This window comes from Halichoerus grypus, chromosome X (genome assembly GCF_964656455.1).
Source record: "Halichoerus grypus chromosome X, mHalGry1.hap1.1, whole genome shotgun sequence".
NCBI classification, from domain to species: domain Eukaryota; kingdom Metazoa; phylum Chordata; class Mammalia; order Carnivora; family Phocidae; genus Halichoerus; species Halichoerus grypus.
Window position 1 is genome coordinate 47,567,405 of NC_135727.1, and position 25,494 is coordinate 47,592,898.

A 25,494-nucleotide genomic window follows, 5' to 3' on the forward strand; every position below is an offset into this window, starting at 1 on the left:
CAGGGTAGAGGAACCATTGAAACCACGGCCGGTTAGTGAATGAATCGAGAATTTACTTATCTGGAAGACTTTGGAGCACAGCGCAGACGCCCAGGTTGCGAAAAGAAGACTTTCACCCCACAGCCCATTGTCCAGGACCTGCCCCCGGTCCCTGCTTAGCTTCGTATGCTCCTCGAGTGCTACTTAAAGCAGAGACTTGCTTAGGGAAACTATTACACAGCCCTACAAAGTGGCCTGGGAATGTCCCAGGATTGGTGAATCTCACCCACCTCAGAGTCCTGTCCCTAGAGCCGTGGGGAATCATTTCCTCCTTTTCTCAGGCCCCAGCTTCAGCTGACTAGGGGAGCTTTTCCCTTGACCTCCATCCATGCCCTGGCTCAAGTTCACTCGCACATGTCCCTTTGCTCCCGGCGCTGGATCAGCTCCTGGTTGCTCAGTAGGTAGTCATCAATGAATGTGAAGATCTCCTCGGGGGTGACAGGTTCCATGTAGCGTTCCCGGTCAATTCCCTGCTTGTCAATCAATACCATGTTGAAGTAGGAGGGAGTGAGACGCTGAAATTGCCTAGAGAGAGGAGCCCACGAGGTGTGAGTGAGACCTTGTCTGCGCTTCACCCCACCAGGCTCTACTACACTCACATTTCATGGCTCTCCTCATGGACTAATTCCTTCCCTACCTGATCTCTTGTCCCCACCCCCTCTCCTACCTGTCTCAAGCCCCTTTGTTTTCTCTCTGCTCAGACCCTAGTCTTGCTGTCCCTTTGCATCTGATTCTGCTAAGCTGTTCCTTCCTTACCCCAGATGGAGCAACTGTGTTGATACCAGGCTAGGCTTCCCTCATAGGCCCCCTTAAGCAGGGCTATCACATATAGCAATGCGGGCTGCACAGAATAACTCCAGGGAGCACCAGTCGTATGTACTACGATGCGACTAGTGTTTTCTGGAGTTGGGCTGGGCATAACCTGCACAACTGTACATGGCAGCCCTGAGGTTGATTAATATTACCTGGTCAACTCTTCTATCTGGAGACGCAAGTTTGCAGTCTCCTTCCTCTGCGTGTTTCCCAGGCTCTCCCCTACCTGGGACTGAATCTTTCTGTCCCCGCTGAGACTGAGCCCTAGAGGCAGGTATCGTTTATAGAACAGAGAGCAATGATAGCTTTATTGGCACTGAGTGTATGTGCGGGTGTCGGAGGGGTGATAATGGAGAGATAATGAGAAAAGTCCACTTCTACAACCTGTCCCTTATAATCTTCTCTTCGCCCAGGGTCCAGAGGAGTGTGATTCAGATTTTTAGTGCCTAAAAGATGCCTGTTGCTCCTTTGGAGACTGAAGACAAAGAGATGAGGCCATGAGGCAACAGAATCAGAGGCTTCTCTGAGTCACGTTTGGGTCTGAGTCACCTGAGGTGCCTTATAAAAGCACAGTCCTGGGGCGCCTGGGTGGCTCAGTCGTTAAGTGTCTACCTTCGGCTCATGTCATGATCCCAGGGTCCTGGGATCGAGCTCCATGTTGGGCTCCCTGCACAGCGGGGAGCCTGCTTCTCCCTCTCCCACTCAACCTGCTTGTGCTCTCTCACTCTCTCTCTGTCAAATAAATAAAATATTCAAAAAAAAATAAAAATAAATAAAAGCACAATCCAGAGGTAGTTTGGGGTGGAGCCTGGTCATCTGTCTTTTATGCTCTCCCCCCTGCCCATTTGATTTTGATATTCTACCACTCTCTGGTTTTACCTAACGCATCCAGAGAGTTCAAACACAAGGCATGCCTCAAGATGGTAGTGTCTGCTGATTCTCCCCCAACCCTCCTGTTGCCAGTGTCCTGCCCAGCGTTGCTCCCCCGCTTCCCTGTGGCCTCCAGCCTGGACCTGAGCTCCTCGATGATGTTGGCTGATAGCTGTTGCTCCCGGATGCGCCCCACCTCCTGAGGTGGCTGCCCCACCAGTTCAATGATGGTCACATGACGCAGGTCCAGTCCACAGGTGCATTGCTGGGAGAGAAGAGAAGGTTTGGTGGAACAGGTTCTTAGACTCAAACCCAAGGCTACTTAGCTGATTCTTCCCAGGACCACACTGAGGCAGTGTAGGAAAGGAGGGGCTTCTCCCCCAACCATCATATCGTGGGGTTCAACAACCTCTTTCCTCTGTTGTTCCTGAAGCATTTGCCCTAACGGCATTTCTTTTATCCCAATGAAATGTACCAAACCCGTCACACCATGCGGTGTAGAAAAGCTAAATGTAATTGATAGATTGCAGGAACATAATCTCTCCTTGTTTAGTATTGCATTGGCTTTAACCTACACGGGTCCTTAACAGATGGCTGTGGTGATGTGATTATAATGGCTAGTGTTTATTGAACACACATACCTAATGCTTTACAGGAATAAGCGAATCTTTACAATCCCCCTAACAAGGTAGGTGGTTTCATTCCTCTTCTGTAAGGGACAAAGTAACTTGCTCGAGTTGGCATGACAATAAGATGCTGAGCCAGGATTCAAACTGAGGGCAGATACTTGTATGCTCCTTACCACTAGGCTACATGGCCAGGGCCTTCCCTCAATCTCCAGGATTTCTCCAAAGTAGGGCCAGTGCTCTTTTCGTTACCTTTTGTTGCCTTCCTCACCCTGGGCAGGATACCCTGTAACTCTATCCTGGCTCTTTGTCTTGCAGGGTCGCTTCTTAGCCAGTTACCTGGAGTGAGGTTTAAAGCAAGAGTGAACACTCTGGGGCGCCCAACCCCTTATTTAATCTTTGGGCTATTCCTCTAGTCCTGACCCTCAGAATCACTGTCCTTACTGGCTGCTTCCTGTTCTTGTTCTTGCTTTCTGTTCAAGCTGAGGTTTTGTCTTTGTCTGCCCTTTTTGGGGGGTGGGCGGGAAATTGCTGGAGGAATGAGGTCCTTTTTGGTATGGACACCCAGGGTCATCCCTTTGATAGAGCTGCTGCCATCATGGGCCTCTGAATAGTGACTTACCAACTTCTAAGATTTAACCATTAGAGATCCCCCTAGATAGCATCTTCTCTTACCTGGGTGTCTAGCCCCTTGCGGCTCCTCAGAGCCATTTCTCTTAGTCCTGTCAGTACCCCCTGAATTCTCTTCAAGAACCTTTTTATAAGACCCAATGGGTATATCTATTGTGTCTTATCTACCTCTCCCTCCCCCACAAATGGTTTTGGCTAGGTAAATCTCAGTATGTTAAAAATTGTCATGCAATTCCCTAATTTTTCCTTCGTTTCTGCTACTGTCGTGGTTAAGAGCACAGATCTTGGAGTCAGACTGCCTGGGCTCAGTAAAAACATAGCAGTTTTTAAAATGTGCTAAATCTGTCCACAGTAAAACTGATCACATGTTGCCCACAAAAAGTTTGAGGAACTAGGGTTTGTGCTGCAAAAGAACAACTGTTTGCTTTGAAAGAGGTAAGGGAGTAACGGGGTGGGCTTAGGGGGTAAGTAAAGGAGCTAAGCCCTACTTAGGGGGTGGGTCTCACCTGCAGCATAGAGATCTGCATTTTATAATATCGGTTGGAGGGATCAGGAGCTGAGATGATGAGGAGTCGCTGTTTCTCATAGAACTGATCCAGAAGGCCAGCGGCAGAGTTGATATTGACATTAATCTTCATAGCTAGGGCAAGAGCATATGGTCAGTCAGAGTATGGCCTTATCCTTCATCCCAGCACAGGTAACAACACCTTGAGGATTTGCAGTCCTTCAGGTTAATGCTTTTTGGTTGTTTCTGCCTTTCCTTGGGGGGAAATGCTGAAAGAACACTTGGAGATTTTGAACCCTTCTGATTGGGGGAGGAGTCCCCTATGGGGGGGGGCATTAGCCCTTAAAAATAAACACATCTCAGAAATCCCCATTCCCACATCATACACATTGCTAGGGGACCACTGTGCCATACATCAGGAGAGCTCCTCCAAAGTAGCCCTGATCGGTACGTCTTCTCTGCCCAGCCCCTTGGTTTCACTCACGGGCACAGACGGGTGGTGATCCTGACCACTGACGGCTGGACTGGCAGACCCGAGAGGGGGTTCCTTGGCGTTCATAACCTCCGTCACAGTGGTATTCACAGGTGGCACCGTAGTTATCCCCTGCCGAGGTGCAGGTGAGGTAGCCATGCTGTGGCGGTTTTAGCGGTGGGCAGCGTCTCACTGTCAGGCAGGAGATCAAGTTAGGGGCTATGGTGTCTCTTTTAGGGACAAAAAGTTAAGAGGGTGCCCAGGCTGTGTTTTCTAGACCAGGAGACCCAGGAGGATCAGAATGAATGGCTTCTCTGTATTTTCAGTGGCCAAGGGTGGAGCCAGAATTTTCCTCCTAAGGAATTAAATCTGAAATGCACACAATGGTGTTCACAAAATCTGGAGGTGCAGGTGAGTATACACATTATCATAAAAAAGACTATCAATCTGTAAAAAAAAAAAAAGTTTGTTTTCAGACTCGGTGGACACCCTGCACAAAGATGACCACCTTACACAATTAATTTTAATATCAAAAATAAATTGGAGAAGACTTAAATATCCATCAATGGTAGAAGTGTTAAGCAAGCCAAAATGTGTTCTTAGAAGTAGGTTATTATGTTGTCATTGAAAATGACTTCTGAAGATATTGTAAAAAGCATGAGAAAACTACTTGTGTGGTAATGAAAGTGAAAAAGGGCGATCTAAGATTGGGTGTTCAGTATGATCTCAACTATATATTTTTTTAAAGTCTATGTAGATAAAAGACTGGAAGGAAAATACCAAAAGATTAACAATAATTGCCTCTGGATTATGGGGTAATAGATTTTTTTCCCCTTTGTATATTTATTTCCAAAATGTTCAACGATGAGCATGAATTATTTTTATAATGAAAAAACCAAATCAAAACAATACAACACAACCCAAAGAGGAAGAATCAGGCAGCCAACACCACCAATTTCAGCAGAGGTCAAAGACTGAGAATGAAGGCTGATTAGATTTGATAATCAGAAGACTAAGAAAAGAAACAAATACAGAGTATCTTCATGAATTTTATCGAGATTTAGAATGAGAAAGTCTTGTTGGGGAGTGAGGGTTTCTGAAGCGTGTATACCCATGTCGTGCAGCTCCCCGAATGACCCTGTGTAAGTGAACTTGTTTTTTCCCCTCTCCCAATATAAAAGGGGCATCTGTTTCAGGCACAGAGGGGAGAAGGTTGTGGCGGGCACGTAGAGGGTCAGGGTAAAGCGGGAATAATGAACAATGTAGAGATGGAAGACTTCTTTCTGACCTTGTACTTTCACAATGAACTTGCAGCTGGCTCGGTTATAGGCTCGATCGTAGGCAGTGTAACGGATCACATGCTCTCCTTCGGGAAAGTGAGAGCCAGGCTCAGGGCCCCGAAGTGTCACCCTGCATGGGACCGGGTAAGAGAGCCACTGAGGAAAGAGACTTCTTCGAACTGGGGTCTGGGGTACACCACTGTGGCATCAGCCTGTGCAGTGAGGCGTGGGCGGCCTGAGAAACTGCTGGGAGGTGTAGGGGGAATCCATTACTCACCTGGTGATAGTCCCATCGGCAGAGTCTTTCACCAAGGGTGGGTCCCAATATACTCGAGCGGTCAGTTTCTCCGGCTCTGCCATCTTCTCACGGGAGTGGGGACAACGGATCTTGGGGGGATCTATGTCTGCCAAGGTCAGAAATCAAGTGCTGACTCATGGGCCCCCCTACCTTCCCTAGAGGGAACCCATAGAAGCAATACCACACTACTGGGTAGGTAGGAGATGCACCCTTGGCTCAAGACGCTCAGTGAAATGGGCAGGAAGCCCAGCTCCCGGGGAAGTGATCCCTTTGCGGAGCTTGTGCCCAGGGTGCCCCCCTCATAGCGAGCAGGAATGCCTTCTGTGGTGAGAATTCCCCATCCTCTGTGGCTATAATGCCAGGGTGGCTCTTTGCAGCAGGACACATGGGAGTGACCACCATTTACCTACACACACGGGCTCGCCTCCACTCCATCGCCCATCTTCCATGCAGATTCGGCTGCGGTCACCTTCCAAGTGGTAGCCACTGGCACAGCTGTAGTCACAGCGGGAGTCAAGGAGCACCCCGTTTGTGCAGGTGTAAGTACCACTAGTGATGAACGGCAGCGCGTGGCATCGCATCTCTAAGAGAGAACCAAGTGGCAAGCTCAGTGGCCTGTGGGACTATCTGGAGGTGATGTCTGGGCATCTAGCACAAGGAGAACCATATCAGAGCCAGTAGAAAATACAGAAAACCCTACCCCAAACTGTCCTTACATTCCTGTGCCCAATTGCCTTTTTATTTTCACCTTATAAAACACAGCAATGCTCTTGGAGGCCGGGGGCCGTCTTCAAGAAGTGAATTACTTGTCCAAGTGCATGGACTTCAGAATCACACCCAGGTTTGGATCCCAGCTCCACCTCTTACTAGCTCTGTGACCTGAGCAAATTACCTCATCTCTCTCTGTGTCTCAGTGTTTTCATCAGTAAAATGCGGATATTCCATGGGATTGTTGTGCAGATTAAAAGAAACAATGCATATAAACCTCTGGACTCAGGGCCTCAGCAGCTGTTTCAGATCTTGTTCCTCAAATCCTAGATGCTCTTTAGCAAATGCAAAGCCCCCCCTTGAGTATAATTTTGGGGTTACCACAGCACCCCTCAGCTGAGGCTCACTCCATGTGGAAGCAGGCTCGTCTTATATCTGGGTGAGAATACAAGTCAGACCAGTGCCTGGAGGGCCAGACTTGGTGGTATTTGATTAAAGAGGAATCCATGGGCTTTAGACACCACATGTGCTAGAAGTGGAGACTGCTTCCATGAATTGATTGTGAGCCTGACTGTGAGCTTGCCAAAGTCTAGTTTGAGATACCAGAGACTTGAGAGAAGTAGGCAGGTTATACTTCAGGTTATCTAAGTTCTAGCCCTGTGTAGGTTCGATTTTTGGAGCTTTGAATAAAGAATTCTAGATAAGCTATGTTCGTTTGGCTTCTTGGCCAAACCAGAATTGAAGATGAGTGCCTTTTATGTTTTCTAATATCCTCTACTTAAAGTCCTACAGAAAAATGACTTCCTTGAAATCAAGGCTAAGGAAAAAGGTTTGTCTTTTCAGATGAATTTGTTTTCTTAGTATAATATGACAGTGAAAATGATCCAAGGTGTTTGCCCTTTTCTCTCTAAAGAGGAAGGACAAAGCCAGATCTGTGTTCAAACATAGTAATTAACTCATTCCAAACACATGGAAATATGTGTGCCTCCATTATTTTAAGTGATTTTATGTTCATTTATACACATATTATTTTAATTTTGTAAGCCCAATTCAACTTCATTTTGGAAATGATGGGGTCTAAGTCCTAAACCAAAGTACTTACGAGCACCTAGAGGCGTGTGGTGGCTTCCTTTTTTTTTTTTTTTTTGGCTATCAAGCCTCCCTTTTCCTCCACAGCATCTTCTCTGACCAATGCCATTTCTCTCTAAATGCTCACCGCCATGCATCCACTTACACTGCATTCACGTGCACACACTTGTGTTTCTACCCCATTAGTCGATAAGCAGCCTGGGAGTCATTAAGGAACTGAGTGAGCTCCTGACGAGACCAATACGGGGTCCCCCACATGTGGCGGTTCTACAAATGGCATTGAGTGACGGACATATGGATAGACAAAGCTCAGCTGCCAAACGTGGGTAGGCTGTAGAGCTTGAATAAGAGGCAGGGATGTGGGAGCTGAGGGAGACATGATTTAGAATGTGTGTATTAGTATTTCCACATTCTAGCCTTAGGGATTCTTCTTGACTTTCAGAAGAAAATGAAGAATAGCAGATGTCTCGTACTTTTGCTGCCAAGACCATCTAAGGCCTTGGGGCAAGAAGTACAGCAGTTTACCATGAGTGGGAAAGAGTCTGAGACCACACACATCCTTGAGAGCTCCAGAGAAAGGCCCAGGTTCACATTAGGCCCCAGGCCCAAACTTTATATGTACTCCTGGACCCTCTGAGTCAGAAGGGCTGGTTGTTGCTTAAATGCCCAGATTGCTTGGGCAATAACCACAGGGAGAGAAAATGAGCTAGAATGTTAGGATGGGGAAAAGGCCTGTAGGGCACCTGTGGAAAATTCTCAATTTGCCCTTGACAGAGGGCATAGTGACGCCTCCAAGCATATACCTGCAAGTGGCTGACTGGCTGGCTGGCCTCTCCCATAGACACATGTCAGTATATTCACACACACCACTTACGCCTGCAGTAGGCAGTTCCAGACCAACGGCGGCTGGGCAGGCATTGCACCGACCTTCGTCCGATCAGTCGAAAGCCCCGGTCACAGGAGAGCTCACAACGAGTACCCAGGCTGCTGTGATAATTTCCTCCCCTCGGAGAGTAGCATGTGGCTTCTCCATCCTGGATATTTAATGTATAACACCATCGGGGGACTGTAGCAATAGAAGAAAAGTAAGCTAGAAGTCCAGTCATCAAGACAGTGTGGTATTGGTGAAAAGACAGACACATAGATCGATGGAACAGAATAGAGAGCCCAGAAATAGATCCACACAAGTCTGTCTGTCAAAATGATTTTTGACAAAGGCGCAAAAGCAATTCAATGGAGGAAAGCTAGCCTTTTGGACAAATGGTGCTGGAGTAATTGAACTTCCTTAGGCAAACAAAACAAAACAGAACAAAACAAAACTTCAGCCTAAGTCTTATAACTTATACAAAAGTTAACTCAAAATGTATCGTGGACTTCAATGTAAAAAATAAAATTATAAAACTTTGAAAAAAAAAATAGGAGAAAATCTCTGGTATCTAGAACTAGGCAAAGACATCTTATAGACATGACACCCGAAACTCAATTCATAGAAGAAAAACACCACAAAATTTAACCTTGTCAGAACTAAAAACTTTTGTTCTGTGAAAAGCATTGTAATAGACAGGAAAAGTCACAAACTGGGAGAAAATCTTTGCAAACCACATATCTGACAAAGGACCAGTAGCTAGAATATAAAAAGAACTCTCAAAACTCAACAGTAAAAAAGCAAACAATCCAGTTAGAACGTGGGCAAAAGACACGAACAGACATGTCACTGAAGAGGATATACTGATAAGCAAATAAGTACATAAAAAGATGTTCAGCATCATTAGTCTGTAGAGAAATGAAAACTAAAACTACCACAAGATACCATTATACACCCATTAGGATGTCTAAATTTAAAAAAAATGCATCAAATGTTGGTGAGGATGGAAACTGGAACTCTCATACACTGCAAGGGCAAATACAAACTGATACCACCACTTTGGAAAATATTTTGGTAGTTTCTTATAAAGGTGAATACACACTTGCTGTGAGCCCCTACAATTCCACTTTATGTATTTACCCAAGTGAAATGAAAACCTGTGGGGGCGCCTGGGGGGCTCAGTCGGTTAAGCGTCTGCCTTAAGCTCAGGTCATGATCCCGGGGCGGGGGTGGGGGGGGTCCTGGGATCGAGCCCCGCATCGGACTCCCTGCTCAGCGGGGAGTCTGCTTCTCCCTCTCCCTCTGCTGCTCCCCCTGCTCGTGCTCTCTCTCTCTTGCTCTCTCTCAAATAAATAAATAAATAAATAAAATCTTTAAAAAAAAAACCTGTGTTCATACAAAACACTGTACACAAATGTTTAAAATATCTCAATTCGTAATTAACAAAAGCTGGAAACAACTCAAATGTCCTGTGGCTGAATGGTTAAACTAACTGGTTTATCCATACAAAAGAAGGAAGCGCTGACGCACGCAACAGGATGAATGAACCTCCAACGCAGTTTGTGAAGTGAAAGAAGCCGGATTCAAAAGTCTGCGTACTGTAGGAGTCCATTTATATGACATTCTGGATTAGGCAAAAATACAGGGACAGATCAGGAGTTGCCAGAGATCAGGAGAAAAGGTTGGGGATAACTTCAAAGGGGCAGCCCTGGGCAAGTTTTCGAGGTGATGGAAATGTGGTGGTGGTTACCTGACTATATGCATTTGTCACAACTCATAGAACTGTACGCCAAAAAGAATGAATTTTACAGTAGGTAAATTTAAAATGCCTAAAAAAAAAATTAACACAAATATATAAGCTAGAGAGAGGAAGGGAATGTGATACCAAAGAAGGCTGCTTAAGAATGAAAGATCCCAGTTCAGTACTGAGCACAAAAGATAATAGAGCCCTTAAATTATAAAGACATTAGAAAGATGCCTCATTGGCTACACAAAATAAACGACTCTTCAGTGGGTTCAGATTTTTTTTTTTAAGATTTTATTTATTTATTTTGCCAGAGAGAGAGCACAAGCAGCGGGAGTGGGAGAAGCAGGCTTCTCACGGAGCAGGGAGCCCGATGTGGGGCTCGATCCCAGGACCCTGGGATCATGACCTGAGCCGAAGGCAGACACTTAACGACTGAGCCACCCAGCTGCCCCCAGTAGGTTTGGATTTTAAAGGAGCACATATAAGCAGGCATGCCCAGGGATGCATACATAGGATGACACAGATCTTTTAGCCTGGGATTGGGAAGGCTAAAGCCCCAGAAGAGCTCATTCAATACCCAAATCCCAAGAGACAAAGAAGGAGCGGCTTTAAACAAACAAACAAACAAACAAAGCACATCAGGAGCTAAAGGAACAGAGACAGAAAGGCTAGGAACCTCTGCTTGAGGGCAGCTGGCAAATGAAGACAGATGATAGTGAGAAAACTATCCTCTAAGCAACAACATGCTTGTGGCTTCCAGTGTTAGTTTTGAGCCTGTGCCTATGATACACGACTGCCATCTGGGGACACCATCTCCAAATTACAGAAGGTCTCTTAAGCACTATAGTTGCAGCGCTGTTGATGATAATGTCACCACTCAACGACTCTACATGGGAGGCGGGGACCCCAACAACACTCCCATTCTCTTGCTCGCCTATATTCTGCCAAGGAAAATACACATCAGATTGGAATGAATGGAACAAGCAAGCATAGGAAAGGGAGATATAAAGTTCAGGATAAACGCTGAGATGGTAAGAGAGGGCCTCGTTATTGCAAATAAGTTCAAATTTGCTGGCCCAGAGGAATCTTAGCATAAAGAAAACACATTGGAAGGCTGGAAACGAGCGAAAACACTCTTCCAGTTTTGTTTTCGCCCCAGCTTTATTAAGGGTACAATCGACGAATAAAATCATATACATTTAAGACGTACGATGTGCTGTTTTAATGTACATATACATTGTGAAATGATTACTGCAATCAAGTTGATGAACACATCCATAATTTCACATAGTTACCATTTTTTCTTTTTTTGTAGGGACCACCCGGAAGATGTAGTCTCCTAGCAAATTTCAAGTACGCAACACAGTATTATTAACTAAGGTCACGGTGTTGGACATTAGATCCCCGGAAGGAGGAAGGCAACCTCTGGGAACCACAGCCTGGTGAGGCTGACAGCGCTGAGAGCAGCGGGTTCTAGAATATTTAAACACAGGCTTCTGAGAAGTTAGAAAGAGAAATGGTTATCTCCATGTGCCTTGAAAAGCAAGTAATTCCGGACTGACCTCATTTCCTTTTTTGGGTAGGGTCGCCAGACTGGTAGAGCAAGGTAAATGGTGGGTACACTATATGACAATGCCTTTCAGGCCATTGATGTGGAGGAGATGAAGACATACGTACAGGAGAGGTGACAGTACGGCTGTGGAGATTTACAATTGGTTGAACAACCGTACCCAAAGAATGCTGATGGGAAACTGAAACTAAGGATGTGGCTAAAAATTCCATGGCAAAAATGTCCGGTAGGAAGTGTGTTAGCCATTTATTGAGTAGCTGCCATGAGCTGGGCACAATGCTTTATATATATATATTTTTTATTTTCACATCCATCATTTCATGCAGTTCCCAACGGCCCTGTGAGATAAGTAGGTGTTTATCCCTGTATTGCAGATGGGGAAGTAACTTGCCCGGAGTCCTTCAGCAAGTAAGGGGCAGAGCTGGGATTTGAACCCAAGCTTTGTCTGGCTCTAAAACCCCTTATCTTTTTCTAATCACACTATCTATCGCTGCAGCGCGTTAGGCTGCTATTTGGAAGTATAAATTTACATTTTTTGAATAGGTAACATAGCCACATGATTTGAAACACAAAAAGTATAAAAAGTTACACGGTCAAGAGTCTCCCTCCCACCCCCTGCTCCCATGTCTACCCCCACTTAGTCCCCCATAAAGAACCACTGTTAATTTTTTCTTTATGCATATAAAGCAGATCTTGCTCTAGATATTTTTTACCCCCCCTTCTTTTTTTTTTTTTAAAAAGATTTTATTTATTTGAGAGAGAGAGTGCACGAGCGGGGGGACTGGCAGAAGGAGAGGGAGAAGCAGACTCCCTGCTGAGCAGGGAGCCCAACGCAGGGCTCGAACCCAGGACCCTGAGGTCATGACCTGAGTCAAAGGCAGACGCTTAACCGACTGAGCCACCCAGGCGCCCCTACCCCCTTTCTTTTAACACATAGAGTAGTATATTATGCTACCGTTCCCACCAATGTTTTTAAAAATAAACTTAACAATGTGTTTTATTTTATTTTATTTTTTAAAGATTTTATTTATTTATTTGAGAGAGAGAATGAGATAGAGAGAGAGAGCATGAGACAGGGGAGGGTCAGAGGGAGAAGCAGACTCCCCGCTGAGCAGGGAGCCCGATGCAGGGCTCGATCCCAGGACCCTGGGATCATGACCTGAGCCAAAGGCAGTCGCTTAACCAACTGAGCCACCCAGGCGCCCCAATAATGTGTTTTAGAGACCTTTCCATACCACTACATAGCAAGCATGCAATTTATTTAAATGAAATAACATTTATAAAATACACAGCGCAACAACTGGCACACAATATGTGTTTGTCCAGGGTGATATTGCTGGAAGGTGGAGGGGCTGGGACTTGAAATTCAGACCCATGTCCTCTTCTCTGTGCAGCTGTCCACCTATCTCGTTTTGCTGATTAGAAGAGAACAAAGTGCTGACAACAGAGGTGAAAGGGCCTCATCTGTGATTATCTTCAGATCACCCAGGCAGAGTTACCAGCTTGCCTAGGGCTGAAGCAATATGCTGGAAAAGCAGTGCCCCCAGAGGACTGAGGGCATACCTCAGACAAGGGTTTCTGACTCCGCTCCAGGAGTCAGGATAAGGGAATGAAAGAAAGTTCAAGATGAGCCAAAATGGCACCAAACTACATGGTCAGCTTGCTCTAAAAATCACGATCTGGTTTTTACTAGTTAACTCTTTTTCTTTTTTTAATTTTTTTTTTTTTTAAATGATGGGTTACGTTTTTGATGAAAGAGACGGAATGAGCGTGGCTCAGAATCCAACAGACTGACCTGGGTCTAAATTCCTGCTCTGCCACCTCTGAGCTCTGCAACTTTCTAAATTTACCTTCCCTGAGCTAAGTTTCCTGATCTGTAAAATGGGGACACTGAACCAGTGTCATAGGGCTGTTCCGAGAATCACATGAAATTGCATGTGTAAAATATATCTAGCCCTGGGAATGATATTTCTGAAATCAGTGTCTGGGTTTGAGCCACCAGCTCATTTTGCTTCAAGCAACAACACGCTGCTACCAGACTTTTTTTTTTCTCTCTTTTTTTATTAACATATAATGTATTATTTGTTTCAGGGGTACAGGTCTGTGATTCGTCATTCTTACACAATTCACAGCGCTCACCATAGCACATACCCTCCCCAGTGTCCATCACCCAGCCACCCCATCCCTCCCACCGCCCTCCACTCCAGCAACCCTCAGTTTGTTTCCTGAGATTAAGAGTCTCTTATGGTTTGTCTCCCTCTCTGGTTTCATCTTGTTTCGTTTTTCCCTCCGTTCCCCTATGATCCTCTGCCTTGTTTCTCAAATTCCTCATATCAGACTTTTTTTTTTTTTAACAGAAAGTCTCAAGCACTACAATTGCAGAGCTATTGTGAAAACACAAAGACCTTACAAGGGAGGCTGGGCTCTCAGGTTGTATTTCCCAGCCACCCCATCCCCGCTCAACAGTGATAACCTTACTCAATTTTATGTCCTGAGACTAAGTTCCAAAAAGAGCCATGAGACACTTCAGCCCAAGGCCAAAGGCCACCACGTCACTTACATTTTTCTAAGGAGCTTTATAACATTTAAAAAGAACCAATGACACAGGTTAATATTAATCATAGGGCTGCCAGACCTCCCGTCTGTTGCCTTTTCCCTTCTACTTCTCCCATTCACAGTTTCCTACAATCTGGCTTCTGTTCCCAGGATGCCAACCAGCCAGTAAACATTTCTTGAGCACGACTTTTTGCATAGCTCTGCAGGGATATCATACATGGCTCCTTCTGTTAACAGGTAACTATTTTGTTGAGGGTAACAAAAAAGTAAACCGAAGGGGCAGTACATGATGAATGCCAGATGAGTGGTCCACACAATAAATATTTATTTTAGAGGAAGTACATAGTAGGTACTCAGTAAATATTTATTGAATAAATGAATGGAAGGGAATGAGGGAATGGATGAGGGAAAGCTCAGTGTGGGCTAAAGCTGGCAGGGACCAGAGTAGAGTTCTACTAATCTGGCTGAAGCATAGATTTCATGTGGAGAGAAGGGGTAGTGAATTCTCAGCCTGGACAGCTAGACTGAGGCCAAATTCTGTTAGAAATGGTCCCAGTGGGTACCACAAGCTAAGTGGATTAAGAAAAAAGAAAAAAAGAAATGGTCACAGTGGGCCACTAGGTTTGGGGAAGGGAAAAACATGAGTCAGAGAATCCAGTTAGGAGGCAATTGTCATTATCCATGTGTGAGGTAATAAAAGTTTTAAGCCCATGGAGTAATAAAGAAATGATAGTTCTTGGTGAATGACTAGTGAGAGGTGATGAGGAAAAGGGGCTATTAAAAATGCCATTGATGGAGAAAGGGGAACCCTTTTACACTGTTGGTAGGAATGCAAACTGGCGCAGCCACTCTGGAAAATAGCATGGAGGTTCCTCAAAAAGTTAAAAATAGAACTACCCTATGATCCAGCAATTGTACTACGAGGTATTTACTCAAGGGATACAAAAATAGTGATTCAAAGGGACACATGCATCCTGATGTTTATAGCTGCATTAATTATGGAAAGAGCCCAAATGTCCATCGACTGACAAATGGATAAAGAAGTTGTGGCATATATACATACATACATATATATATATATATATATATATATACACACACACACACAATGGAATATTCATCAGCCATCAAAAAAGAATGAAATCTTGGGGCGCCTGGGTGGCTCAGTCGTTAAGCGTCTGCCTTCGGCTCAGGTCATGATCCCAGGGTCCTGGGATCGAGTCCCACATCGGGCTCCCTGCTCAGCAGGAAGCCTGCTTCTCCCTCTCCCACTCCCCCTGCTTGTGTTCCTGCTCTCGCTATCTCTCTCTCTGTCAAATAAATAAATAAAATCTTTAAAAAAAAAAAAAAAGAATGAAATCTTGTCATTTGCAACGACGTGGATGGAGCTAGAGTGTATTATGCTAAGGGAAATAATTCAGTCAGAGACAGACAAATACCACATGATTTCACTCATATGTGGAATTTAAGAAATGAAACAAACGTGGGGGAAAAAAAGGGAGAGGGAAACCAAGAAACAGATTCTTAACTATAGAGAACAGACTGAGAGTTGCCAGAGAGGAGGTGGGCGGGGGATGGGTTAAATGGGTGATGGGTAGTAAGAAGGGCACTTACTGTGGGGCGCCTGGGTGGCATAGTTAGTTAAGTGCCCGACTCTTGGTTTCAGCTCAGGTCATCATCTCAGGGTCGAGGGATCTAGCCCCTTGTCCGGCTCTGTGCTCAGTGTGGAGTCTGCTTGAGATTCTCTCTCCCTCTCCCTTTGTCCCTCCCACTTGTGCTCTCTCTCTCTCTAAAATAATAAATTAATACACCTTTAAAAAGAAAAAAAAAAGGGCACTTGTTGTGATGAGCACTGGGTGTTGTATGTAAGTGATGAATCACTGAATTCTACTCCTTGATCTAATATTACACCATATGTTAACTAACTGGAATTTATTTTATTTTATTTTATTTTATTTTATTTTATTTTAGAGAGAGAGAGAGAGAGAGAGCATGAGCGGGGGGGAGGGGCAGAGGGAGAGGGAGAGAGAGGACCTTAAGCAGGCTCCATGCCCGGTGTGGAGCCCAGTGTGGGGCTCGATCTCATGACCCTGAGATCATGACCTGAGCCAAAATCAAGAGTTGGAGGCTTAACTGACTGAGCCACCCAGGTGCCCCAACTACTGGAATTCAAATAAAAACTTGAAACAAACAAAAATGTCATTGAGCCATTTTTTTTGGAGAATGATGGTATTATTATCAAAAGCAGGAAGGTCAGCTGGTTGAGCCTTTTTCAGGGAAGATGAAAGAATTTAGTTTTAGATATCTCCAAATGGAAGTTTCCAGGAGCAGTTGGAGATCTTATCTGGGAGCTCAGGAGACATGTCAGGGTTGTATAAAGTTCACATCCATGCCTCATTGTCTCTTGTCACCACTAGGAGAGCCCATCTCCTTTCTTGGCTTGAACTATGACTAGAATAGTGAAATGCCATGGAGCCCAAGTATGTGGGGGGGTGGTAAGAAGGGAGGGATTTGCTCATTGCTGCTGAGAAACTAGAGAGATTGAAGTTCCAGAAGGGGCCATATGATTTAGGCATTGGGAGAGAATTGTGATCTTCAAGGAATGTTGTTTGAGCATGGAGATTTGTGGGCGAGTGGAAAACAGACCTTAGGGAGTTTAGGAGTTAGTGGGAGCTAAGGCAAAGAGGCAGTGGGTGTGGACCATTTGGCAACAAGAAGAAAAGGGGTAGAAGGTAGCTAAGCTAGAAAGGACCATAGAGAAACCCAAAGCTCTGATCATTTCTCGATTGAAACTATTTTCTCAAAAGTCACCATTTACCTTCTTCTTGCCAAATATAATATTTGAAATACCCTCAGTTTTTCTCTGCAATATTTGACACAGTAGATATCTCATTCTTTCCCCTTCCTTAAAACTCTTCCCACGTGACTTCTGTGATATGATAACTACTACCCAAATCTCCTTCTACATGGCTGACTTCTATCTCTTTTTCCTTTGTTGGCTTCTCTTCTCCTACTCACATCTGTAGATGTCCCCTAAGGCTCTGACTTTTGGCCCTCTGGTCTCTCAGACAGCTCATCCATCTAAGCTCCGTCTTCCTACTTCCCACTGCCTGTAGGGCACCTTCCCCAAACGAATTTTCTAACTTTGTCTTTTCTGAGAGGGGTCTTACAGTTCCCCTAGGTATTCAGACTGGGTGCTTTCAGATATCTGTTTGTTTCTTAGCCTCTTGGTACATCACATCTGGACCAAATCTTGTCATCTCTTTCTTTGAAACATCTCTGGGGTTCATCCTTACTCTCCATTTCTTAGCCACTACCCTCAGTGATCTCTGACCAACATTACCATTACTGATTCATGTAATGAAGAGTCTCCCTGACCCAGGCTCTACCTTTCCTGAACCCCTACTTCTGTAGACAACAACAAGGTTGATATTCTGAAATTTCATTGTCATGCCACCCCCTGTGCAAAGACATATGATGATGGCTCCTTATAACTCCTAGCACAACAGCTGAACTCTTCTGCATGGCTTGCAAAGCATAGAAACAAAGAACCTTAGAAATGGAAGAGATACTAGATATCACCTGGTCTAACTTGCTTTCTAATGTAGGAGTCCCTCCCTATTCAGCATTCTTCACAGATAGTTCTCCTGCCTGACCTAAGAGAGGTCCCTAGATCATGGAGCCTTTCTTAATTTTTGTCTTACTCTTTATATTCAACTTTATTTTCTCTTACTTCCTCCACATCTCATCTCCTCCAGTCAGGCTGGTTTCTTCTTAGCTCCTTCCTCTAACTGCTTTGTTCTTACCTCTCTATCTGTGGCCAACTGCTTTGCTGAATGCCCTCCCCTCCTTTCTCCAGTTCTCAAAATCCACCCATCATTCAAGGCCTAATCTAAACATCATCTTTCATGATCCTTTCCCTGACTTCTTTTTCTTAACTCCTATTGCATTTACTGCTACCACATAGTTTCACACTTACCCCACGTGTGCTAATTTTATTGCCCTGTCACACATCCCCCACTCCCACCCTGCCTCCAGCAGAATGTAAGCTCCTTGAGGAGGACAAAACCTTACCTTAGATTTTGTATCATCCACAGGTGTACCCTGCACAGGATTAGGCATACAGAAGGTACTCAGTCAATATTTAATGATTAATAATAGATGGGTAGCCTTAGTGCTAAAGAGGTAAGGTCACAGAGCAAGTCAGTAACCAAGTTCATGATTGGCAATCATGGCCCCTGATTCCCTGAGCAGAAGTGTTGGTACATCCAGCCAAGCTGGATGAGGATACTTCAGGGAGGGTCTAGGCCTTAAGCCAGAAAAGACCCTTTCCTGAGCCTGAGAAACAGGGAGGTTTACCTCGGTAGTCTAGGGCAGGGGCCCGTGGGACCTCTTCAGCATATACTTCATTGTAGCTTTCATCTGGGTAGTAGCCCGAACCTACAATGAAAAAGATAATACCAAGATGACATACTAATTTCTCGCTCAAGTCCTTCCCAAACTTTCCCCCTATCCAACTTGGTCCCTTCCTGAGGACATGGCACTCCTTGTAGGAGGGAGCCAGGTGGATATTTAGTGGGAAAAATTCTGCCTTGTAAGGCAGCAGAACTATTGTACATAAATCTCAACATCCCAGGTGCATAGAAGGTGAGCTCAGCATCGTGGGGGTGGGAGTGACTTACTTGTAGCACAAGAAGCTTCCATTCAAAAGAAAAAAAATGAACTGCTTGACTATCCATCAATCCCACCAATGGGGGCTATAACTGACCCTTTTCCTTGATGCAACACACAAGGTCTTGGTGAGATACTGATGACCAAGCTCTGAGGATGGACTGTTGTCCCGGGTAGGGGAAAAAATTAGTCTGAGTAAGAGTCTTCCCACTAGTGACAGGCCTGCTCATGGTCCTCAGAGAGAAACAATTCCTCAACCTCCCACTAGCACATAGGGCACCACCCTTTTGCCATTTGGTTGCCATTGCTAGGGCTGGCATGCCAAAGCAGAGGAAGGATTCAAAAGGCAAGAGGGAATGAGCATAGTTTCATGTCCCGAGCAGTTTGTCCTCGTTTGGAAGAAAAAGAAGGCAGAGTCCTTTGGAGAAATTTCCTGTTCCTCTAATCAGCAGAAGCTTTAGCAGGGAGCGGCTGAGCTAGGAGAACAGTCCCAATCTAGCCCCCATTCTGTTAAGTGGCCCAGTCCCTGGTAGAAGCAGGCCCGTGGCTGTCTGGGAGACTAAACAGTGTGTTCCACCAGACGGCAGGAAATCAGTCATGAATACAAACTAATTGGAATACGACTTAGTCCTTTCCGGAGTGAAGTTTCCGGAAGCTCTCTTTCCAGCCTCTCTGAGCCCTTATGCATGCACAGGAATCGAGCAGCCAGCCATGCCGGAGTCAGAAAACAATTCCTCATTTCCAGGAGAGGGTGTGCTTTCAGGACAGGGCTGGGTTTTAATGCAGGAGCCCTTTGGCCTGTGTAAACACTCAGACCACAAGCTGGTCTGCCTCCTCTCTGGGAGGAGGCACGGGGCCCCCTGCACTAAACGGTGGAGCAGAGGGCCAGATGATGAAGCTCCTCCATTCCCCACAAGCCCAGACTGGGGGGTGGGGGGTGTTGGGAAACCATTCCAACCTGATGAACAAGGGAATGAATCAAACTGAAAGTTTGCCTTATGAAATCATGTCTTCATTGGTTTGCCCTCATTCCAGAGGAAAGAGTTCATTTTTTTTCTTTCCCTTTATTATTATTATTATTTTCTGTTTTCCCAGTCAGGTTCCTTTCTTGGCTTTCCTTTATTTCTCCTTAGGCCTCCTGTCCCTTGCTCTCTCTCTTCCCACATGGGAGGGTTCTTTGTGGGGGCACAGGATTCTTGTCAGCTGTTTCAGTTTAGTATTAGCCTCAGAGCCTTACAGCTTCTGTAAACAGGAGACCAGATGTGTGTGTGATTCCCTAAAGGATTCGCCCCAGCGCACTTGTTCCAGAGTTTGCTTGCGAAGGAATGCCCCATAGGGAGGAAGCCTCTGTTTACCAGAAGAGCAAACAGGAGTGTCAGAAAGCCTATGGCTTGATAGCAGTAGCAACACCACTGCTAACAGCACTCAGCATGTACTTGTACTCTGTGTTCAGCCCATTACATATGTTATCGTATCGTGTCACCCTAACATTTCAGGGAGGTAGACACTCCTACTGCTCTCTGATATACAGACAAAGACACAGGCTCAGAGAAGTTAAGGGAATAGCCCAAGTTCTCTCAGCAAGGAAGGAGCAGAGTGGGCCTTCCAGCCCAGCCCAGGGTGGTTTGATCCCCTGATACCAGACTCAGATACTCCGCTCAAGAGGGCAGTAAAAGAAAGCTTTGGAGAGTATCCAGCAGAGGAAAAAAAATGCATAATCTTTCTTGCGATCCAGCTTTTTTCCTCTGTGTGTAGGATCAAAGGCCACAAAACAACTTCTAGCGTTCCAGAATTACAGGGGGTGTGGGAAAGCTGAAGGGAAGACTCAGTCAGATAATTACAGTCTACAGCAGGGTGCAGAGGTAGCTGGACCAGGGCCAAGTTTGCATCGGATGGGAATGGGCTTAGGCCACCTTACCACTTTAAGCCTTTCCATTTCCCTCTCTTTGCCTGTCTTGGGGTATTTTATGTTGCCAATATTAAGATACTGAGATGAGAGATAAGAAAATAGAGGGGCATGCTCCCCACATTGTTCTATCTGCTTACCCCTTTTCAGCACCTGGGAAGAGAGGTTTGGGCAGCATTCCTCAGTTCCCTTGTATCCGTCAGAGATTACTGTGTGGTCCCTCCAAATTCAATTGTACCATCAGGCCCTCTAAGCACTGCCCTTCACAAAGGTATGGTTGGAAGTGTAACTAATAGTTGGAAACTATTTTAAGATCCACACTAATGCTTGGCTTACGATCACAAATACAGTCTGACTTCCTGAACTGCACAGATATGCCAATCCCCACTTTATAACCCACTTTATTAATATTCTTAACCCTTCCCAACACCTGCTGATTATTCCTGGCTCTTTCTTCCGATTAGCCCTGAATCCACACGCGGCTGCTTCCCTTGTGTCATTCCTATTTGAGGACAAAGCTATGGCCATGAATAAACAATGTTGGATGCACAGAGAGTGGTCAATAAATAGCTGTTGAATGAATGAATGAAGCAATGAGTAGAGCAGGCTCAGACAGCTGAGCTAGAGATGTAGGGGAGGATTATCAAGACATTTCTGAATTTCTCTCATCATGTAGCCTCCTAAGAACAGAAGGCAGAGGGCGCCTGGGTGGCTCAGTTGGTTAAGCGACTGCCTTCGGCTCAGGTCATGATCCTGGAGTCCCGGGATCGAGTCCCGCATCGGGCTCCCTGCTGAACAGAGAGCCTGCTTCTCCCTCTGACCCTCCCCCCTCTCATGCTCTCTCTATCTCATTCTCTCTCTCAAATAAATAAATAAAATCTTAAAAAAAAAAAAAAGAACAGAAGGCAGAATGAATAGGTTTGTAGGGCTCTCAGAGACCTCCCCAACCTGGGCTCCTCAGAAGAAGCCTCAAGATTCTTGTGGAAGTAGAGAGTGCCGCCTTTGCGAACAGCCCTTTGAAAGCTTCAAATGAGTCTAAGTTTTTTGTTTTGTTTTGTTTTGTTTTAAACCGCTCTGTCCTCAAGACTCCAATAGCTCAGGCTTCCACTCTGGAAAAGGTAAAGGCCCTTGTACTCCATGAGGTTTCTTACAAGTGTTGGGCTTCGAGCCATCTAATCTCCACTCCCCAGTCCTCTCGTCTTTGGCTGGATTTTGGTCTTATGTACTTGAGCTGAAGCTAGGGGCAGGTTGGCGAGGACAGTTGCACATATTATCTCCTGGAGACTTGAGGGTCCTTTAACCCCAAACAGTGCGCACTCTGCCAAGGGCTTGACTTGAATTTCTTCATCTCAATGTCAGCCCTTGTGCCTCACCCCCTACAAAGCCAAGTTAAGCCAAAGAGGGGGAGATGTTTGCATATTTGGTTGAAAGCTTGTTGCAGCTGTCCCAGACAAACAGAGCTACTGCCAAAGGCCTCCACCAGGAGCTAAGGGCAAGTGGAAAATTTTAGCTGCAATGACTGTGGCTGTGATGGAAGCAGTTTGTTATTTACTCATCTCTGGATATTTTCCTAACTCTATTGGTTGGGTCTGACTCCTTCCCCTACTCCTCCCAGCCCCCATGAGGGCAGACACTGCTGGCCACAGAATATTCTTAGCACTTGGAATGCCAGTTGGGCCCCAACAAAAACCTCTGTCTGCCGCCTCATTATCCTTCCTTCATTTCTCTCCCTCCCCCTTTCCCTCTCCTCACTGAGTCTGTTCTCTTCAGCTCCTTATGTGTCTAGGGGCAAAGGATGACACATTCAGGAATCCAGAAATCTCCATCCCTTCTGAAGTAAGGACTAAGCCAGAAGAGACTGGGGAGTTCCTGTTTAAGAGAATGTGACCTGTATTGTCATTAACATCTTTGGCAGAGAGGGACTATAAAAATCTTGTCCTATAAGTAAGGTCTAGTGGAGAGAGAGGGAGGGAGAGACTGAGAGAGAGGGTGTGGGGAAAGGAGGTTGAGAGAGAGGAAGCTGAGTGCAGAAGCAGGTAAGATAGTGGCCTCAAAACCATGTTGTCCAACCCTCTCGTGTTTGTGCTGATGCAGCCTGTTTTCAAATGTCTCTGGTTTGCCTCAAAAGCCTCCCTCAGTAGCCAGTTGCAATGATTAGCCATCTTTGTTGTTGCAAATAGTTCTTTATTTAATTTAAGTATCTCTTATTGCAGTCTAACTCTCTCTTCTCCAAGACTTAGCCTAGGCCTCTGCCTTCCTTGGAAATAATGAGCAACAGGTCCTAAAACTTACCTGCATACCATGTTGGTGTCACTGCTGGAGTGAGGAAGAGCAGGAGAGATAGAGCTCCTCTTTGGGTTAGTTGACCAGCCATCCTTGAAAGGAGTCGGGATGAGGGGAGGTTAGGGAGATAAGAATAGAGATATGTGGCAAGAAGTACCAGGGAAAAGGAAAATATCTTTCAGAAATCAGCCATCAGTGAACTTCCAAAAGTGAGAAGAAGCAGAAATGCAGGATCTGTGAGGAAGAAGAGAAATTTTTAAATTACTGAATGCTTGTTATATTGTCCCCTTTGTAAGGATCTTCTACCTTATAAGAGTAACAAGACTCTATTTGTTATTTCTGATCTCTTTTCTTCCCAGGAGGAGGATGACATAAAACAATCAATTCTCAATTAACCCTGGTGGGATCAGATGCAAATGTTCCACTGTCCAAGTTATAGAGAGGGACATGGAGGAGTCAAGATCAGGAGAGGTCCAACATAAAGTCGTATAGAGCCAAGAGGGAATCCTGTGATCTAAAAGCTGTCAGTTGATGGTTTCATCCATTTAACTAGTATTTCCTAACCACTAATCTGGGAAAGCATTAGCGTGTATGGACTAAGAGCTCTTGAACTCTGGAGTTACACAGACCTGTGTATGTATCCAATTCTGTCCTTATTAGCTATGGGGTCTTGGACAACTTCCTTAACTTCTCCGAGCCTCAGTTTCCTCACCTATAAAATGGGAATAATAATAGAATCTATCTTACAGAAGAGATTATTGCCTGGCACATAGGGAAGCAATAAATATATATTAGATGTTATTATACCCAACTTTGTATTAGACAGGACTAGATGTTTCCTTTCTCTAGTCTCTCAGACCTTAACTATGCCTGGCTCTTTTTTTGGCTTTGGGTTTTGAGACTTAGTGGTTTGGTAGTGGCTTCTGGCTTTCGAGTCCAGCCTGACCTTCTAGTATTATTCTGCTGAGCCAGCAGGAAGTCAGTGAGGTTGGGAAGAACCTATTGAGGTACGTGAGGAGAGGGTAAGCAATCTTCAGTTGACCTCTCACTTCCTGTCCTGTCCTCACTCTAATGCGATGAGAGTTTTGTGGTTCCCAGTAAGCAAGTACTTCATACAGGACAGTATTAAAACTTGCTGCCCATTAGTATAAACTGGCCACTGAACTTTTCAGCAAGCACCCATTCACCCACATGTTCTCAATGAAATGCCATGCTCAGGGGAGGAGTCACTCCCAGAAATGGAGAAACAAAAAGATAGCAGATTCTGGCCAGAGTCCTTAAGGGACATGAGAAGTCTAAGAATGGCAAAAGTTCATTTTCCAATTCATTGCTACTTGGTTTCGGATTTTGTCCAGAGACTGGCAAGGAAGCAGGACAGAAAAAAAAAAAAAAAAATGGAGAACAAGCGAGGGAGGCAAGGAAAGTGGAAAGGTGTGGGAAGGAAGCTAGAAAGAAAAGAAAATCTGCCAGGGTTGAAGGCAAGAGATAAAAGCAGAAAGAGGGAACAAAAGGACAAGAAAAGGGAGATTAAAGAGAGATCCATGAAAATGAACAGCTAGGTAAACTAATCACCACCCCCTCTCACGTATGCATTCTCAGTGCAATTCCTTGGCTCTGGAGCGGGGGCTGTCCTTTTCAGACCCACTGCTCTACATCTGTCACTGCTTCCCTGCCCTCCTCCTCCCCCGATCTGAGGCTGAAAACCTGACTCGCAGAGTCAGCCACCCTCTGCTGCAGGCCGGGAAGGTAGTGGGGACCTGTATCTGCAGCCAGGTCATGGCTCAAACGGCAAGCAGCATATGATCCAGCTTCATAAAAGAACGCCCCCTCCCCCACCAGCCATGCTGCTCATGTCCTGGGTCTCATTACCCGCCATGGTTGTGAAATGAGGTAATAGAGTGTGGAGGGTTAAGCAGCAGATCTTACCTGTTTTATACTTTTTTGGTGCTCTCTTTCTTTCTCCTTTTTCTCCTTCCTCTCTGCTCCTCTCATCAGTCGGAAAAACTTCTATTTTAACATTCCTAGAATGAGTGGCTCTTGGTCTGTCAGGGCCTCCGGGATTCTGTTAACACTGCCCAGATGTGAGGACATCCGCATCTGCCAAAAGTTTCCTTAAAGCTATATTATCCCCAAAGCTATAAGCTATTCCTCCCTCAGAGAAGGGCTTTAGAGAGGTAGGGGAGAAAGAACACAAGGATTAGAGGCACACAGTCCGTCTGCCACGGAACAGGGGGAAAGTGTGAATGGCGCTGGCCCAGATCCCATGAGTATAGTAATGACTAACAGAGGCTGCCTGCAGGGCCTCCAGAGATGTGGTGTACTGAAGAACCCTTCTTCTCATGACTCAGCATGACATCAGGATTGAATGAAAAGGAATTTCGAAAAATCCAAGGAGAGGGGCAGATTGTAGCCGACTTTGACATTCCCTAGAGATTTCCCCAGTAATTCCTTCGTACTTCCCAACTCGGAGTTGCCTTGCCATCCATAGACACAGGGCCAAACACATTTTGAAACTCTCTCACTGATGATCTAACGTCCATGGACTTCAGTTTCTGATAAGATTATG

General features: G+C 45.3%; 1 protein-coding gene across 2 annotated transcripts; it reads right to left on the minus strand.

The window, feature by feature from the left end:
* Window positions 1–32: 32 nt before the first annotated feature.
* SRPX2 (sushi repeat containing protein X-linked 2) lies at window positions 33–25,197 on the minus strand. Of its 2 annotated transcripts, XM_036087450.2 has the most exons (11): window positions 24,855–25,197; window positions 22,938–23,162; window positions 18,428–18,508; window positions 8,205–8,396; window positions 5,940–6,116; window positions 5,513–5,639; window positions 5,244–5,365; window positions 3,968–4,147; window positions 3,485–3,618; window positions 1,866–1,987; window positions 33–564 (listed from the first exon to the last, which is right to left on the minus strand). In XM_036087450.2, exons 2-11 carry the CDS (start codon window positions 23,017–23,019, stop codon window positions 384–386), a joined length of 1,398 nt encoding a protein of 465 aa, XP_035943343.1. In that variant the 5' UTR covers window positions 23,020–23,162; window positions 24,855–25,197; the 3' UTR covers window positions 33–383. The 2 variants fall into 2 exon arrangements, with proteins under 2 accessions (XP_035943343.1, XP_035943344.1); XM_036087451.2 differs by lacking the exon at window positions 8,205–8,396.
* Between the last annotated feature and the right edge of the window lie 297 nt (window positions 25,198–25,494).

Coding starts and splice junctions, on each gene's coding strand:
- SRPX2 (XM_036087450.2), bottom strand. CDS start 23,019: ATGGCTGGTCAACTAACCCAAAGAGGAGCTCTATCTCTCCTGCTCTTC. Junction 18,509..22,937: donor GACACCAACATGGTATGCAG/GTAAGTTTTAGG, acceptor TTTTCATTGTAG/GTTCGGGCTACTACCCAGAT. Junction 1,988..3,484: donor TGCAGATCTCTATGCTGCAG/GTGAGACCCACC, acceptor CTTCTCTCCCAG/CAATGCACCTGTGGACTGGA.